Source organism: Mastigoproctus giganteus, chromosome 4, assembly GCF_048544385.1.
Source record: "Mastigoproctus giganteus isolate SK-2022 chromosome 4, ASM4854438v1, whole genome shotgun sequence".
NCBI lineage: Eukaryota > Metazoa > Arthropoda > Arachnida > Uropygi > Thelyphonidae > Mastigoproctus > Mastigoproctus giganteus.
In genome coordinates, this window is record NC_143578.1 from 186,379,619 (window position 1) to 186,399,089 (window position 19,471).

General features: G+C 35.8%; 1 protein-coding gene across 1 annotated transcript in view; it reads left to right on the plus strand.

Moving 5' to 3' along the window:
- The window catches only part of LOC150087255 (zinc finger SWIM domain-containing protein 5-like), a 452,587-nt gene that overhangs the window by 424,373 nt on the left and 8,743 nt on the right, over positions 1-19,471 (plus strand). The window contains exon 15 of the mRNA XM_090372423.1: positions 3,243-3,390. Coding sequence (XP_090228549.1) covers positions 3,243-3,390 — 148 coding nt within the window. The remainder of the gene's footprint in view (positions 1-3,242; positions 3,391-19,471) is intronic.

Below are 19,471 nucleotides of genomic sequence, written 5' to 3' on the forward strand. Positions count from 1 at the left end.
TGGGTACAAACACAAGATTACCTTAGCAGAAGAGTGCATTAACCACAGCATTATTTGGCAGATTTTGCACCAACATTTACTGTACTCCTACCACATTCAAGTTCTCAGTGCAAATGAGTACCCACCAAAAGTCATCTTCAGCCAATGGACGCTACAGAAATGTATAGGAAATCCTGAGTTCATGAGTAATGGTTTTTTTTTTTTTTTTTCCCCCACATATGCCACATTTAGAATGAAGAAAATCGAAATGCCACTGTTCATTTACAATACCAACATCATTCTTCACTGAATGTATGGGCAAGTATCCTAGGTGAACATCTGATAGGACCACATATTCTCCCTAATAGACTTACTGGAGCTTCTGGAGGATGTTCCTCTTCATCAACATCAAACAATATGATTTATGCATAATGGTGCAGCAGCACATTTTTCTTTACTTGCAAGAGAACATCTGAGTGAAAGATATGGTGGATAGGATGAGGCGGACCCCTTGGTTGGGCTCTCAGATGACCTGAGAGGTTTTTGTATTTGGGGCTGTTTGAAAACTCTGGTTTATTCAACACATACCAATATGGTGGAAGAACTATGACAGCATGTTCAATATGGCTGTCAGCAAATCAGAGACGTCCTAAGGATTTTTGAAAGAGTACAAGTGAAGACTTTATTTCTGCATTCGGATGAATGGGAAAAATTTTGAACATCTTCTCTAAGAGATGCATGTAAGGTAACATTTTGAAATGATCTATCCAAATTGTAAAACTGTTGTATTTAATTTAAAAAAAAAAAAAAATAGAGATTATGTTTTGCATTTTCATTTCTCACAAAAACACATTCACAAAACAATGCCACATATAATGTGAACACTCAGAGCTAATACAGTCCTCTCTTGAGTAATCCATCCTAAACAAAAATGCCATTTAACTCAGAAATGGCTGATTTGTGGATGCATCTTTACTGAGACTTTTTCTTATTTTTAAGTGTACTTTTCACCCTGAAAATGTTTACCATCACTTTTAAACACCTCTATATCTTTGTCATCTGATTGTGTGCTGAAGAGGGTGTGGGGCAACTGTTTGCCTTCCTATGAAAACGGATAAATATTTCGTGGACATATACTACCATTTAGAAAGAAGTGCTAAAAGAAACGAGATTGAAACAGTTTCAATCAATACATGTTACTGAAGTGAAGAGGTTTTGAACCAACTGGATGCTTTAAGGTAAATGCTTAACTAGAGTAGTAGAATAGTGAGAAAAGCCATATAAGCACTTTTCAGTGTTACAAAATTGAAAAGTACAACAGACAATCACTAGCAAGTGTCACTGACTCGTGACAGAATCTAGGTCATGATCCAAAAGAATCAGTTTTGAAAGTTAAAAAAAAAAAAAAAAAGAATGAACTCCTTGAAACTCTGGTGCAATCAATTCTAAACAGTTCAAGAAAGCTGATAACTTTAGGCATTTTATCCTTATATGTGAAAAGTCCATTCACATTCCTTCTTCTGGCTTGAATGAATCATTTTGCCTGTTTCTTTTAAATATTATGCGTGTTTGAAAATCTGAACACAGCTCTTTAATCAAAGTGCCATGCATCTATTTACTGAGGTTATCACTCTGTGATATGTTGAAGAATCTTGTGTGTCAATTTGTTAAACCAACAGCTGTTAAATGTTCTTCCATTTTGAAAGCAGATTGAATTAAAAGAATGATTCTGACTTATTCATAAGCATTTCTACTGCTAAGGCCATGGAGAGTCTAAAACTAGAGAAGTTTCTGTTCTTTTGTTCAGTGAGAAAGTACTTTATTACTGCACGTGACTACATGAGGTGCAAGTTCCCACTGAAAAATGTTCTTATGAATGTTAAGGTTGCAGAAATTTCCAAATTTGCAGTGCATCATTTTCAAATTTGAAATTTTTTGTGAACAGATTTCCACTACATTTCAGCATCATTAAGGATAAAGAAACAGATGAAGTAATGGCTGTTTTGCAGTATCACTTCTGTCAATTTCTCTGTGAGAACCTATTGGAAGCTTTTATTATATATATAATTTGCTTGTGTCCCCCTGTCCGTGACACTCTTTGAACTCGAATAACTCAAAGACTAAAAGCTTTTGACCTGATTTCTTTTGCAATAGGTTTTATTTAGCAGAAAAATTGAAATTTAAAAAAAGAAGAAAAAAAAAAAAAAATTGCAAAAAAAGTTTCCAACCAATTTTCTAATCCCAAGAATTAATTTAGTTCCCAGTGAAATTAACTTGCCATTTACTTTGAAGAGAAGAACAATTTCTTAGCTTTTGTTATCACAATCAACAAAACTCAGGGTCAGATTTTTAACAAAGTTGGTATTTTTTCTCATGGACAACTCTTCATAGCAGTTTCCAGGTCCTGACAATTTTTGTGCAATAATTGTAATTATTTTAAAGGATGATATAGTTATACATGTAAAAAATTACCAGATTGCATTTTTTGTCATTTTGTTACCAAAGTCCATTCCACTGACACCTTAGCTAGCAGTGAAGGGAGCTGAGGGAGAGTTTACTTCAGTATTAAGCTCTACTTCTTCTTAAAAACAGTTTTGATGAAATATTTGCCATGGGTATTTTAATAAAAGAAGAAAGTTTAGCAGTGATTTTTGGTTGAAGAGCTAATAAGTATAGAAGGAAACTTGAAATATAAATGATCTCAAGTCATGCTTGGTATTTGAATAATTCCTCACAGCAATGTGTGTATAATTGGAAGAAGACTGAATCAGAAATTAGAAGATATTCAGCAATCTAAATTAAAAAACAGTTCTACCGGAATTCAGTATACAGATTAAACTAATAAAAATTCTCTTTAGATCTCTTTTTGATGAAACTTCAGAAATGTTCTTGATAGCCAAATCTAAACATCAAAGCCATTGTATCTAGACATCAAAGCCAAGTAAACTTTGACTCAACACTTCTGAAGAATCATAATCATTTGGTGTCTGACAGATAATCTAAACAGAAATCCAGAAGAAAAATCCTAGGTGCTCTAACGTTTGAAAACATACTGTACTCATAAACAGTCCTATGGCCGTAATCTTAATATAAAATACATATTGCTGTCAGTGAATTTTAATTGAAGTCACGGTCTAAATTTTAAAAAATGCTTTCTGAAAGTAAAAGGTTGACAGCTGTGGGAATGCTTTGGTGCTCATAAATTGCATTATAAATGTAATTAAAACCTAAATTTGATTTATCTTATTTTCTTTCATTCTTAGGTTATGAGAATGACCCTTACCTCTCTTAACTGGCGGCGGCGAGAGATGGTACGTTGGTTGGTGACGTGTGCCACAGAACTTGGCCTTGATGCACTGATCTCGATTTTACAAAACTGGTATCAACTTTTTACACCCACCGAAGCTACAGGCATGTATATAATGCTTACCTTTAGTATATTTTATTCCATTTTGTTAAGAAACAAAAAAGCTAAAGAAAACTATTAAATATATATATATATATATAAGTTAAAAAATTATATATCTGAAGTTTTACTAATATTATGGCTTTTTTATTTATTTTTCTTGTTTTGCTTAATATTAAAAATAAATATTAAAAACAAGCACAAATACTCTTTGTATAACAAAAACAAGGCGCATGTCCAAAAAAAGCACATGCCTCTTAATAAGAGTTATAACATAATTATACATATATTAAATAAGCCTGTTACTTTTGTGTGTTTATGTAGGATAGCTATAATTAAAATTCAACAATTCTGATAAAATTGTAAAGAGCCAATTATGAGAAAGTGTTCATATTTAAATATTTTCTCATAATCCATAGAAAATGCAGATCAGAATTATGAATAGGTCTGCTACATAGAAAATACAGATGAGATTTATGAATAGGTCTGCTACATAGAAAATGCAGATGAGATTTATGAATAGGTCTGCTACATAGAAAATGTAGATGAGAATTATGCAATAGAAATTTTCCAAAAGCTGTTGCCAAGGGAGCTTGGCATTAATTCTGGGGTTAAGATAACAGCAAATATAGATGTACCAGGATTAAGAAAGGAACTATTCTCTTTGTTGCCCTTCGTGGTCTGTAATAACTGGAACTGAAGAACTGTTTTCAACAGTAGCGTTTAACATATCAGGTAGGACATTGACAATGTGGTGTGTGTGGCACTTACTTTCACACGCACCAGGGTGTCAGTGTTACCAAGGTAGATGTTCCTTAGAAAGCTATAAAGCCAAAGTCAGAATTTCAGATCAGGTGGTTTAGTTGGGCCTGTTCTGAGGAAATTTGGACTGTAATAATCCTCTCATTGGTGAAATGTGTCCAAAACAGCTTCATGACTCAAGCTGTTCTGTTTGAAGGAATGAATGTCATCTTAAACCATCCATTCTACTTTAGAGAGCTAGAATGATAGAATCAGTCATAACTGAATAGTAGCAATTATTGTTTATTAATTGTGTTCTAGGAAATTGGTAAGAAGGATGGATCTCTTCCAAAAAAGGAATGGACCAATATGAAAAATTTTGTCGTAAGTCCATACTGCACAGTGACTTTAAGAGACTATGATGGATTCTCTGAATACCACACTGTCTTTTGTGATTTTGTTTGCCTTTTGTCCAAATTCTGCAGCTGTAAGTATTAACACCTCCATTCACACTTGCTCTATTGCCGTTCATCATCAACTTCCATTTGTTCAGGAAACTTTATTACAAATATCATTTGAATTTCAGGGAAGAGGCTTCTAGGCATAATCAGTCTTATTCGAATAATAACAGAATGAAACTAATTCTTTTAATGTACACAGAACTTTTTAATGGGAAGTGATCTGCTCATTTGCCAAAAAAAGTCATATTAATTACCTGAAAATTTACAGTAAATTATATCTGATGTACTGTATTTTGTATAAATAAATATGCTCTCAAAAGGATAATACTGTCGAACTTGATTGTAATAAGTGCCACAGGACCAGCTGTTTTGGTCAATACAGTCAGTCCTCGTATAGCACGATAGTTGTGTTCTTAGAAACCCCTCGTGCAATGCAAAATTGTGCAATCTAAACAACAGGCCCTATGGGAAAAATAGGGTTAGGTGCTGACCACCCAAGATTGAACACATATTTGTAACCAAAACATTACCAAACACAATAAATAATCATAATAAAATATTGCTAATGCTTTTGCTTCTATCGTAAGCAAACTTGTTTTTTGTTTGATTTTTCTATCCAAACAGATGATAGTCGTTCCATCTCTTCCAATTCTTTGTGTCTTGATCTAATGGATTTTAATTACACTTTGAGTTGTTCCTGCTATGAAAGTTGTTTTTATTTTCTCTGCATTCTTTCTAATTCTCTGCATTGCCTCATTTAGGCCTGTAGCACGTGTAATATCACATGGTCTTTCATTTCGCTCAAAGCGTTTCACAATTTCATATTTTTTCTCTATCGACAGAGGCGGACTGGCCATAACAAATTTTCCTGGGTAAGAATTTTTGACCCAGTCTGCCTCTGTTTATTGATATTGCTTTTCTTTTTCTCTCTGAATCTGTAGTGTCTTCACCAGGATGCTTCCTTTTCACACCTTTTAAGTATTTTACTAATTTTTAGGGAATAAAGCATTTAGGGAATAAATTACAAAATGAGGAGGCACGCTTGATAGACATAAACAAAGCTGCACGCGTGTAGCAACTGAATAAACAACACCGTAAAGGCAGAGATACACTATTAACGCCTCACATTTTACTAAAGCACATTTCTGGGGCTTACTATCATAAAACAACAAAAACAATTTCCATTTGTGTTCCTGCTAGTGGAATCTGTTATAAACTGGTAGTAAACTCAATCTAATGGCATTTGCGATAATACCAATAGCTGGAATTGTGTGGGTTTTTACCTTATTATGGTGAAATGTGTTTCCCCTTCACTGATATAAAAAAACAAATACATTTGCAGAATCTTCTCTTCATTTCTATCGTGTTGCATTCAGTTGGGGTGATTCTGCGTTCGACTGCCATTTCTTGTAAACACAAACAAAAGCGAATCGTGCATAAGCAAATTCGGTTTGTGTTATATACGATATCGTTCCCCTATTTATAAATCGTGTATGATCAAATTCGTGTAGTGTAAACACGTGTTATACGAGGACTGACTGTATGGCCATTATTCATAATATGCATGAACATATATAAACAAAGCATGCATTACCTCTGAGCAGGTGCGTGGGGTCAATGAGACCCCCCCCCCCCCCATGACAATATTTTAGTAATTTGTGCTTCATCTACTCCATCCGCCCAACTGAAAACCCTAATAGCTGTTTTTGAAAATATTTTCTTTGATTTCTCCACTGAAAATCCAGAAATCTCTGTTAATTATTGAATAATTAGGAAAAATTCGTGAATTAAATTAAACCTAATTATATGTGTGTGTTGAGTGGCATCTGTCACGTGCGGTTATTGATAACAGTCCTGTATTACTGCCATGCATGTTCCTCCAATCAGTAATGCTTAATAGCTTCGTGATATTGAAGCATCATCTGGAATCAAACCGCTGAAGCACATGCTTTGTTTCACGCAGCGGGAACTCCTGTTATTGACGTGCTAGTGTGTCCAGTTGCGCATGTTTTCTGGAGCAAGTGGTTTTTCGATTTGCATTTCACATACTGACAGGCCTAAAGAGAGTTTTAATTTCTAAAATGAATTAAAAATATAAAATTTAAAAAATGTTTTTTTTTTACAGTTATGTTCAGAAAAGATTGTCTAATTAGATTTCGGTTAGACTACGGAGCACCTGTTTATGACTCAGCTAGGGAGAGCACCTTGGCTCGTCTTGCACCCATCCAACATTCTTCTCTTAGGATAGCCCTAGGTGCATATAGAACATCACCAGTTCAAAGTCTTTATGTTGAGGCTCACGAACCTCCACTTAACATCAGAAGAAAGATGTTGCTGATGAACTACTCAGCTAAAATTAAAAGCCTGCCTACTCATCCGGTTTGGCCATTGTTGCATAATTCTCAATTGAAAACCCATTGTGCAAATAAACCTAGAACAATTTGACCTTCTGGTATCAGACTGCAGAATCTAACAGAAAGCTGGAATATTCAGCTTGATAATATCATCAGAGAAAAAAAAAAGATCCAGATCCCCCATGGACTAACTTCACACTTTCTTCTGATGAATACTTTGAGCAATGGGGTAAAGACTCTATAGCAGATATTAACATCCAACAACTATGTGTTGCTCATTCACAAAAGTATCCCCACTTTACCAAGATCTATACTGATGGTTCAAAGTCTGACAATCGAGTGGGTGCAGCTGCCGTCTTCCCTAATACAACTGTTTCAATTTCACTTCAAACCGAATGCAGCAGCTACACTGCTGAGCTCCATGTCATTAAGCTTGCTCTGGAAAACATCTCGCTAATGTCAATAAATAAAAGTATAATATATACTGATTCACAGAAAAGGACTTCCCCACCTAAAAATCCTTTATTAAAGCTCATAAAACATAAGCTGATGCATCTTCATGAGCATCAGAAAACAGTTATCTTTTCATGGATCCCTGGCCACAGTGGTATTCTAGGAAACGAATGTGCAGACAGTGCTGCTAAGTATCCTTCCATCATATCCTCAACAAATGACCTAGTCCCATATCCTGATTATATACGAAGAACATAATATACGAAGAACATCTATGGAACAATGGACACTTCTGTGGAAAATGCAAACAAATAACAAGCTATTCCAAATAAAACCTGAACCACAATTATGGACTTCTAGCCTTCATAAAAATAGAAAAAAGAAGTAATTTTAGCCAGAACTCGTATAGGTCACACTCACTTTACGCATCTCTGTCTGCTTACAGGAAACGATCCTCCGCAGTGTGCGCACTGCTCGCAACCACTTACAGTAAAACATATACTCCTTGAGTGTAACTTGTTAGCAATGCCCGACGAATGTCTTTTAGTTTCATTTCAGATCTACAGCAACCTCTCTCTCTGAATAGCATAATAGGTAAAGAAGCAAATCTCTCTGAATTCTATTTCTATATAAAACAAATAAAAATGTATAACCGTTTCTAACTGCTCACCGTGCAGTTATCATAAGTAACTCAATTAATTTGGGAGGCGCAATATGGCCTAAGTAGCCCTTGCACCAGAAAACACCACAACAACAACAACAACAGAAAAGATTGAGAATAAAGGAGGCATCAAAAAATTAACAATTTTGAATTTTTTTTTCCCTGATATTTCAAATTCCTGCATGCTCAGAAAAATTTCATTTTTTTTTTGCACACATGCTTACAGGCTAATGTAATAAAAGTATCAGTGTAATAAGCAAATAAAGAGTATACATATCTAACATATGAGAACAACATAAAAATGTATATAAATAAATTAAGCAAGCAAATAAAAAATGTGTATTACAGAATGTAAGATACCTTTTTTATTTGCTGTATTTAATGATTGATTAATGATGCATCTGTAAAGATATTACAGATGCATCGTTAATCACTCCCTGTTTAAAATTGATATAATTTAGAAATGCGACCTGTTCATGGATTTCAATTTGAGAACTCTTTCTTTTTATTACACTTAGCACATTAAAAACACTGCCAGAAGTGTCACTGTTTTCAAAAAATTCAAATAAAGTCTCTGTGCCATTCCTCAGCTTGGGATTCAGTTGGCACAGATTTTGTAGTGATTTTATCTTCACCAAATCCAATGTTTTGACTTTCTTCTGTGTTTAATAAAATCTCCAATATATCACACTTCATAGGAATTCCAGAAGTTATCAAATTATCATCATGTGAATGAAATTGTCAATGTCATTTAAATGATCAGAATTCATTTTGTTTCACCCATTCTCGTAGAGGTTGTAAAACGTCTTCATTAATGTTTTAATCACTAATGGAAAACCAAATTTCCAGAAAAAATTTCTCGCCATTTCATCTGTAACAATATGAATTGAATCCAGTAGAGAAACACTGTCATTTAATCCTCTTCTCTTTGATCCGTAAGAAATCTTCTTGGAGCTTTTAATAGTGCCGAAGTCCTAAAAAATATATAAAAATAATAAAAAAATAAAAGCTGTAAAAGGGGGTGGGGATGCATTTTGGAGGCAAAAGCAACAGTTTTATGTTGGATAAATCTTGCATGTGAGGGTACCCTAGACAGTTATCTACTAGATTAAAATTAACTTGTTCCACTTTAAGTATTGTTGAAAAACATTGTAAATCATTCGTGGCTTCTTTATTAGCTGTATATTCAAAAAAAAAAGTTCTTGGGTCTTTTGCCACAAATATATTTTTCACATTTAATTGAAAAACTTGCATTTGGCATCACTTTATAAAACACTCCAGTTTCACCCACATTGCAGATGTCCTTTTTTCCATGTAACCTTTCTTACATTCTACCCAAACATCTTTTACCCATTTACTTGCCATTTAATGATCTGTTGACAGGAGCGGATTTAGGCATGGTCTTTATGGGCTGCAGCCCAGGGCCCTGTTCAATCAAAGGGCCCCCTTCGCGGTCAAAAAAATAAAAATAAAAACAATTTAAATTAAAAATTTAAGGAAGAATAAATTATACAAAATTTTTTCATACCTAGATAAAGTTTAAATCGTTGGTTTGCAACACTATTGGATTTGAATAAAATATCAAATATCAATGTTTTAAATGACAGTAAATAGTAAATACGCCTCTGTCGGCAGTCGGTAAAATCAAAATATACTTTGTCATTTGTCAATTATGCAAATAATGTGGCAACGTCAGAATGGGGGGAGTGCAAGTCTAGCTCCTCTAAAGCGTAACTCTCACCGTTTGACATTTGAGGTTATGTATAGTACAGTATAGTTGAATATTAAATAGTCTTTCCCTTCCCTATCTCTTCCATCATGCAGTATGATTGATGACTTTTGAGGTTATGATGAACGTCGTGGCGAGATCCAATATTCCTTACATTTCGAGGGTACAGCTCTAAAATGGTGTTCGCAGGCCGGCTGCTAGTTAGTACACCGGACCGAACCTATTGGCAACTCTCTAGGAGGCTTCCGGATCAGCTAGTGTATAATCTTGCTACCTCTACTCTGCCAGATAGTGACTGGAGGGAGTCCGAGTAGTGTGTATGCAGGGAGCATTGTCGAGGCCACGTTATGTCAAGGATCTGGGTATATTCTTACCACATGTACGCCATATCCAAAAATTTCATTACTTCATACAGCGTGTCCCACCCACTTTTTCTTGCTATTGAATACACCATGAATTGTCAAACTAATAGAGCAAGCTTATCTGCGAAAAGATCTAAACCTCCCAAGGACTTCCTAATTCATTTCACAAATATACGTGGTCTCAATTCTAATCTCAACGATGTCCATTTCCACTTGCAGTCTGCCATATCCCATGTACTTTTTCTGACAGAATCTCAGTTATCAGTTGTTTCAACTACTGCTCATCTCAGATGCCCAAATTATTCGTTGTATGATTCCTTTCACCTCAAAGGTGGTACTTGTGCATATGTCCGTTCTGATATTCCCTGTCAGAGACTTGGCAATTTGGAATCTCCTCTCTTCGATCTTCTCTGGCTTAAAATCTCTCTACCTCATTGTGTCAAATTCATCTGTTGTCTCTACCGTTCTCCCAACTCCACTAATCACTTGGAGCTCTTTGACTTCCTCTCTTTGCAACTTGTCTTTCTCCAGTCCAACTTTCCTACCAGTGAGGTAATTTTCCGTGGTGATTTTAATGTTCACAACTCCAGCTGGCTTCCATTTTCTAGTCACACCGACCCGGCAGGTCGAGATGCTGAGGCTTTTGCAATTACTAATGACCTAGCACAGATTGTTCGTTTACCTACAAGAATACCGGACAATCCTAATCATACAGCCAATATGCTTGATCCTTTTCTCACAAACAACCCTTCTAAGTACACGGTCGAAGTGAGAGGTCCTTTAGGCACTTCAGATCACAACTTGGTGATTGTCTCTTCTCCAATGGAACCTTTATCTCATGGCTATTCCCAACCTCGTGTTGTTTGGCATTACAAGAATGCAAAATGGGATGACCTGCGAGACTTCTTTTCTTCTTTTCCTTGGTCGGATTACTGTTTCAAAACTTCTGATGTCAACGTTTGCTCAGATCGTGTCAGCGAAATTATTCTTGCAGGAATGGAATCCTTTATCCCACACTCCACTTTAAAATCTCGTCCTTTATCTAAACCTTGGTTTTCCAATAAATGTGCTAAGGCTGTCCAAGAGAAGAATGTTGCATATCGTAATTGGCTTGTTTCTAATTCTTCAGTTTCATTTTCTGCCTACACCAAAGCTCGCAACAATTGTAAAGCAGTTATCAATCAGTCCAAACTAGAGTTTGAACAGGCTAAGAGTAGAAAACTTGCTTCTTGCCCTAATGGTAGCCGAACATTCTGGTCTCTTGCCAAAGCTATTGGCCGCAACTTTTGCCCATCTTTGCTTCCACTTCTGTCCAAACCAGATGGGTTTGTTGCCACTTCAGCCAAGGATAAAGCTGACCTGCTAGCATCCCATTTTTCTTCCAGCTCATGTATTAATGATCTTGGTAAAACACCTCCCACCATTCCCAACACGCTTCATTCAATGCCTCTTGTGGTCTTCCGTCAAAAGGATATCAGAAGGATTTTGATGAATCTTGATGCTAAGAAAGCTCCAGGTCCTGATGGTATTTCTCCACTTGTTCTCAAAACCTGTGCTCCTGAACTTAATCATGAACTTTCACTTTCTTATTCCAAAGGTGTTTTTCCTTCTGCTTGGAAATTTGCTCATATCCAGCCAGTTCCTAAAAAGGGTGACAAATCCCTCCCATCCAATTATCGTCCCATTGCAATTACTTCTACTCTTTCTAAAGTAATGGAGAAATCAATTAAACGCCAACTCTTAAACTACCTAGAAACCTTCCGTCTGATCAACGATTACTTCTACTCTTTCTAAAGTAATGGAGAATTCAATTAACGGCCAACTCTTAAACTACCTAGAAACCTTCCGTCTGATCAACGATCACCAGTATGGATTCCGTCAGTGTCGATCCACTGGAGATATTCTGGCTTATGTTACCCATTTATGGACTAATTCAATGGAAAGGTTCGGCGAAACATAAGTAGTTGCTCTTGACATCTCAAAGGCTTTTGATCATGTTTGGCATAAAGGTCTTCTTAACAAGCTTCCATCTTATGGTTTGCCAACTGTTTTTAGTAATTGGTTATCCAGTTTTCTCTCTGATCGCTCACTGCGGGTGATGGTAGATGGCTCTCTGTCTTCTAACTTCTCCACTAATGCCGGTGTCCCCCAAGGTTCAGTTCTTTCCCCCACTCTTTTCCTCTTGTATATCAATGACCTTCTTCCATTGACTGGAAATCCTATCCATAGTTTTGCCGATGATAGCACATTGCATTCAACTTTCCATTTTGAGAAACTTTGTCCTGTTCAATCAGCTTCAACTTCTCGAAAATCTGCTACCAATTCCTTAAATGCCGATCTTCAGGTAATTCTCCAGTGGGGCAAAGACAACTTAGTTGATTTCAACCCTTCTAAAACTCAGTCTTGTCTTATATCTCGCAAAAAGGATTCTTCTGCTCCTATGCTTATCTTTAGTGACACTCCGATTTCTAGGCAAAATGATATATCTCTTTTGGGGATTACCCTGACTTCTAATCTCTCTTGGCACAAGCACATTACAAATATTGCTCCTCTGCATCTAAAAAACTTGGTTTTCTCTTTCGCTCTCAGTGTTACTTTTCTTCCAAACAGCTGCTCACTCTGTATAAATCGCAAATCCGCCCTGCCATGGAATATTGATCCCACATCTGGGGTGGTGCCCCCAAAACCTCCCTCAGGCTTCTTGATTCCATTCAGAAGAGGGCAGTTAGGTTAATTAATGATTCATCTCTAACAGAGTCTCTCCACTCGCTTTCTCATAGAAGCACTGTTTCTGCTGCATGCCTCTTCTACAGATACTTCCATGGGCACTGTTCTTCTGAATTGGCTTCTATAATTCCTGCTGTCTCTTTCCAAACAGTCCGAACATGTGCCGCCACCAGCCAACATCCATTTACTGTCCAACTTCAAACCCACAGAACCAACTTTTCATCTTCCTCATTTATTCATTCAACTGCCGTTTTGTGGAACAACCTTCCTTCCTACGTATTTCCTGAAAATTACAATCTACAGAAGTTCAAGTCCAATGTCAACAAATATCTTCTTTCGTCTTCTTAACCTCCAACCCAAGCATGGTACTAAGTACTATAGGTTCTAATACCTCTCGTGTTTGGGGTTCACATAAAAAAAAAAAAAAAGTCATTCATTCGGTGAAGTGTACTGTTCACATGCTTCGTTTCTTCACTGGTAAGTATCGGTAAAGTTTACTAAATAAATGTAAGTTAAATCACTCTCCGGAAATCTTTTGTCGGCACGTAAATTCAATCGTTTTTTGCATTTCGTCGAAATGAGCCATAATAAAAATAACTGGACACCGTTCATTTGAAGTAAGCAGTAGACACTAGTAAGCAGCGTAAGCTATAAGCTTGCCTACTTGACAATGACAATGTAAGATGTAAAATCTTACAAATTTAAAATAAAAATAATTGTTTTGCTAGAAGTAATGTTAAAGTTTGAAGAACGCTAGATTTAGTGATGGGATAGTTTAAGCGTGAGAATTGAGAATAGTAGCAAAGGGGTAAACAAGTAATTCAAATAATATGAGAGAGCAAACAGGGACAGCAGGACTAAGTAAAGGGGTGCCATTTGAGAACGGGCGTGAAGAGGTTGCTTAAGGAAGAACAATAAGATGTGAAGCGGGATTATTCGAAGCGCCTCCTTTGATCTATGACACTGTTGGAGCCAAAACAGGAAATGAGTGGATGTCCAGTGTTTGCGTCAAATTAAAAACGGCGTTAGGCTTACTGGTTTTTGGATGTTCGGATACTTTTATAGAGAAAGGTGTGAAACGAAAATGAGTGTTTTTAGAGGTTGCCGGTGGACATGAAAGGGTCATACTGCCTGTGAGAGAAAAAAAAATAAGAAAGTTTGAGAAAAGGTTGGTTTGCGCGCTAGGGCGACAGCTTGGGAGAATTGTGTTGGCAAATGGAAAGGAACGTAAATTTAAACAGAGGGGAAGGATTAGTTGGGGGAGGCGTGCCAAACTTGAGGAAAAGAGTGAAGTTTCGGGGAAAGAAAAATTGAGAGAAAAGAGCATTCTGTGTCTGATTACTGTGTGGTGTGGTCAAAGGGGAGAAAGAAGGTCATGAGCGCGGGTTGAAGTGGAGGTAGGCGAGTTTGGTAATGTAGACCCTTGTAAAGAGAATGAGCCAGGTATGTACACCTGTGAATATATCGTCTACACAAGAAGGTGCGTCATATCAAGAGTGCCCCAGAAGTGAAAGTAAGCCTGTCAGCCTCGAACGAAAACCGGAGTGCCCCCAGTAGTCTCGAAGGAAAACCGGAGAGCCCACGAAACTGAAGTAAGCCTGTCAGCCGCATAGGAAACCTGAACACGAGGACATTGGAAGTAGCAGCAATGTCGGAAAGTAAGTCTGTTCCTTGTTTCTTTATTGAATCCTGAACTCAAGGACTCATAACCTAGCTCTGTAAGCCATTGAGTGATAGTCCTTGAAAAGAAAGGAACATTTCCTGTTGTTAATGATTATGAATAAATGTAAGGAGTAGTAAAATCAAAGTAATAATGTAAAGGAATTAGCAAAGAAATTATATTTATAAGGGTAGTACTGTAAGGATAGGTTAACCTATGTCATTAAATTCGGCCAAGTGCCAAACAAGGTAACATATCAGATGAGGTGTAAGGAGAAATAAATTTTATTAATAGATAAACCTCATGAGTAAAGAGGGATGACTAAGGTGATAACTAGGGTGGCTAGGATATTAATTAAGGCAGAATGGGTGACCTATAAGGAATGTTATTGAGATAAGAGGGTACCAGACGTAATACGTTTTATGTGTGAGAGGCTAAAACAAAGATTCTAAAGGAGTAATAAGAGCTGAAGTAAATATTATTGATGTAAGAGAAAGAAAGAAAAAAAATAGTAAGGTAAGAGAATGATTGAGTAATCATTGTGGAGTCAGTTTTATGTAAAATACAACTGATACAAACTGATGTTAATAATTCTCATATTGAGAATAACTGAGGAGAGAGAGAGAGAGTAGTATATTGTAGCATGGTTTACATATGTATATGAAATTAGGAAGCTTGTATGTAATTATTTGTTTCTTTTATGTAAATGCTGTATTTACGTAAATGTTGTTTTATGCTCATTAACAGTTTGTTAAATTTTGTAAACAAAATGTGTGGCTTTAATGTTCTGCTAACAACCACTTTACACACCCTAGAAATCGGAATTTTCTGAAAATTGTAGTCAGATTTGCATACATGGGGGTGATAAAGAGGTCAATAGGGTGTTCAGCGGATTGCAAATGTTTAGATAGTTAATAAGAAAATTTTTAAGTAAATAATAAAAATAATATAATAAAAAATAACATAAAAAATACCCCCAACAACTAGCCTAATACAGTCAGTCCTCGTATAGCACGATAGTTGCATTCCTAGAAACCCTCGTGCAATGCAAAATCATGCAATATAAACAACAGGCCCTATGGGAAAAATGGGGTTAGGTGCCGACCACCCAAGATTGAACACACATTTGTAACCAAAACATTACCAAACAGAATAAATAATCGTAATAAAATATTGCTAATGCTTTTGCTTCTATCGTAAGCAAACTTGTTTTTTGTTTGATTTTTCTATCCAAACAGATGATAGTCGTTCCATCTCTTCCAATTCTTTGTGTCTTGATCTAATGGATTTTAATTACACTTTGAGTTGTTCCTGCTATGAAAGTTGTTTTTATTTTCTCTGCATTCTTTGTAATTCTCCGCGTTGCCTCATTTAGGTCTGTAGCAAGTGCAATATCACACGGGCTTTCATTTCGCTCAAAGCGTTTCACAATTTCATATTTTTTCTCTATCGACAGAGGCGGACTGGCCATAAGCCTTACCGGGAAACCCCGGTGGGCCGGAGGCCGGTGTGATCTTGGCCTTAAACGCTAGTATGAGGCCACTATAAATTTTCCTGGGTAAGAATTTTTGACCCAGTCCGCCTCTGTTTATCGATATTGCTTTTCTTTTTCTCTCTGAATCTGCAGTATCTTCACCAGGACGCTTCCTTTTCACACCTTTTAAGTATTTTACTCATTTTTAGGGAACAAAGCACAATTACAAAACGAGGAGGCATGCTTGATACACATAAACAAAGCTGCGCGTGTGTAGCAACTGAATAAACAACACCGTAAAGGGTGAGATACACTATTAACACCTCACATTTTACTAAAGCACATTTCTAGGGGTTACTACCATAAAACAATAAAAACAATTTCCAGTTGCGTTTCAGCTAGTGGAATCTGTTATAAACTCGATCTAATTGCATTTGCGTTTATGCCGATAGCTGGAATTGTGCGGGTTTTTACGTTATTATGGTGAAATGTGTTTCCCCTTCACTGATATAAAACACATAAATACATTTTCAGAATCTTCTCTTCATTCCTATCGTGTTGCGTTCGGTTGGGGTGATTCCACGTTCGACTGCCATTTCTTATAAACACAAAGGCGAATCGTGCATAAGCGAATTCGGTTCGTGTTATATAAGATATCGTTCCCCTATTTATAAATCTTGTATGATCGAATTTGTGTAGTGTAAACACGTGTTATACGAGGACTGACTGTATGGTGGTGGATTGTTTTTTTTTTTGTTTTTTTAGATTTTTTAATTTCTTTTCAGATTAAATAAATACCTAAAAAAAAAAATGTCTGGTAGAAAATATAAAAGCGGAGCTGAAAAACGAAAAATACAATTAAATAGAGAAAAAGAAAGAAGTAAATGTGCCAAAATTTCAATTTTTTTTGTATTGGAAAATAAAACTGAGAATCTAAACGATATAGGTGCAGTAATAAGCGATAGAGAGAATAACTTAACTGAAGATAAACAGAAAAAACAACAAAATGTATATAACAATAACGAAGAATTACTAGAACTAGAATCACAACCGAGAACCTCTAAAAACAATGTTGACATTGATGGACATTCAGTACCAGACAAAAATATACAAGACCTAGATGACGACCAGTTCTCTGAAGTCTCTGTTGCTGTTCTGCAAGAAGATAGTGATAAAGAGGCTTTAGAAAATGCAGAGTTGCTTGCTAAATATGTTGACGTAGGTTTGTAGCCTACACAGTTAAATGATCATTTTATTAATCACTGTCTCTCACGTGAAATGACTTATTTCCAAAATAAAGATGCAAAAAATATATATCCAGTTTCAATAAGGAATTACAAAGAACAAAACAGATCATTTTCAAATAAGTACTTTACGAAAAAAATTAAAAATGGTCAATTACTGGAAAGATCTTGGTTGTGCTCTTCTACCAGTATGGGAAGTGTTTTTTGTCTAGTCTGCAAACTTTTCTCTAAAGTCCCTTCTCAATACACAACTGGATTCTCTGACTGGAAACATATAGGACCTTGTTTAGAAAGTCACGAAAATTCTAATGAACATAAGAAATCATTGTTAGTATGGTTAACACATAAAGAAAATAAGTCTGTTATTGGCAAGCAGTTGCAGGAGCAACTAAGAAAAGATACGGAATATTACCACCATGTCGTAAAACGTGTTATTGCAGTGGTGAAATATTTAAGTGTAAGGGGCACTTTTTTGTTAACTAAATTGAATCTCTCTAAAATTTGATCCCAAAAAACAGTTTAAAAAAATGCGATTTCAAGTTTCACCAAATTATTATATATATTTCGTGCCTCTCTTTGAAAATCAAGTTTCTCATCCATGATTCAGAGTTCACGAGGAATTATTTGGCTCTCCGTACAATGGTAATTTTATGGGGGTTCTGGAATTACTAACAGAGTTCGATCCATTCATGCGCGAACATATCCAACAACGAGAACTGTGACCAGTCTTTCACTTCGTACTTATCAAAAACAGTTTATGAACAAATAATAGAGATTATGGGAAAACAAGTAATAAAAAGAATTATAGCTGAAATAAATAGTGACGATGCAAAGTACTACTCAATTGTGATGGACTCGACACCAGATTTGTCCCACAATGACCAACTAGCTATTATAGTACAATATTGTTTTGAGGAAAAAGTGTATGCAAGATGTGTATCTTTCATCAAAATTAGTAGTCACTTATCTTTATTCAATTTAATCAAAATTGAATAAAGATAAGCCTACAAAATTAGTGGGCTTATCTTTATTCAATTCCTTACAAGAATTTCTAGAAAAAAAATGGATTGCCACTGGATAATTGTAGAGAACAGTCTTTTGACAATGCTGAAAACATGTCCGGCCGATACATACAATGGCTTGCAAGCACATCTCAAACAAAAAAATAAATTCGCTGATTATGTGCCGTGTGCTGCGCATTCCCTAAATCTAGTTGGTGGGGAAGCGGTTAAAGTTGCAACTCAAATTTTGAACTTTTTTGGAGTAGTGCAACAAATATATGTTTTCGTTTCTGCAACTACCCGTAAGGGAGCTTCTAAATCATGAAACAAAACTAAAATTTTCGATAAAAAGTTTAAGCCAGACTAGATGGTCTTGTCACTATGATGCTGTTAGAGCTTTAAAAAATAGTTATGGTGATATCATGAACATATTAAAAATGTTTAGTGACAATATGGATGAGAAACTTTATTTTCGAAGAGAGGCACGGAATTTATATAATAATTTGGCGAAACTTGAAATCGCATTTTTTTTAACTGTTTTTTAGGAGCAAATTTTAGAGAGATTCAATTTAGTTAACAAAAAAGTGCAGACCTCAGGCTTAGACATATGTGAAGGTGAGAAATTAATTACATCATTAGAAGCATTCGTGTCAACATACGTGAACAATCAGATCAGAAACTAAAGGAATACGAGGAGAGCCAAAAAATTAAGTACTAGTATGGAAAAAGAATACAGTGATTTAAAAAAGAGACGTATTACTTCAAAATTTTTGGATAAATCTACAGAGAAAGTTTCGCTAGATGGAGCAGAAAAATTTAAACGGGATACGCTAAACATTGCATTAGATAAGTTGATTATGGATTTATACAGAAGAGGCAATGTCTATGGGGAATTTAGCAAAAGATTCAAATTCAAATTCAAGACATTATTATCGAAAATATTGATTGGAAAGTGCACGTAATGTTATTGATTATTATTCAGATGGCTTATAGTCTATAGACGAACATTTAGTCAATGAATGCATTCAGTTAAAATCCTACTCACAGACTAAGCCAGGCTCATGCAGTGATATATTCAAGCTAATTTATGAAAAGAAACTTGTCGATGTTTTTCCGAATTGCTATACAATCTTAAAAAATTTTTTTGCCGTTGCCAATCACCAGCTATAAGGCGGAGCGATCCTTCTCCAGGATGTCCTATATAGAAAACAAATATAGG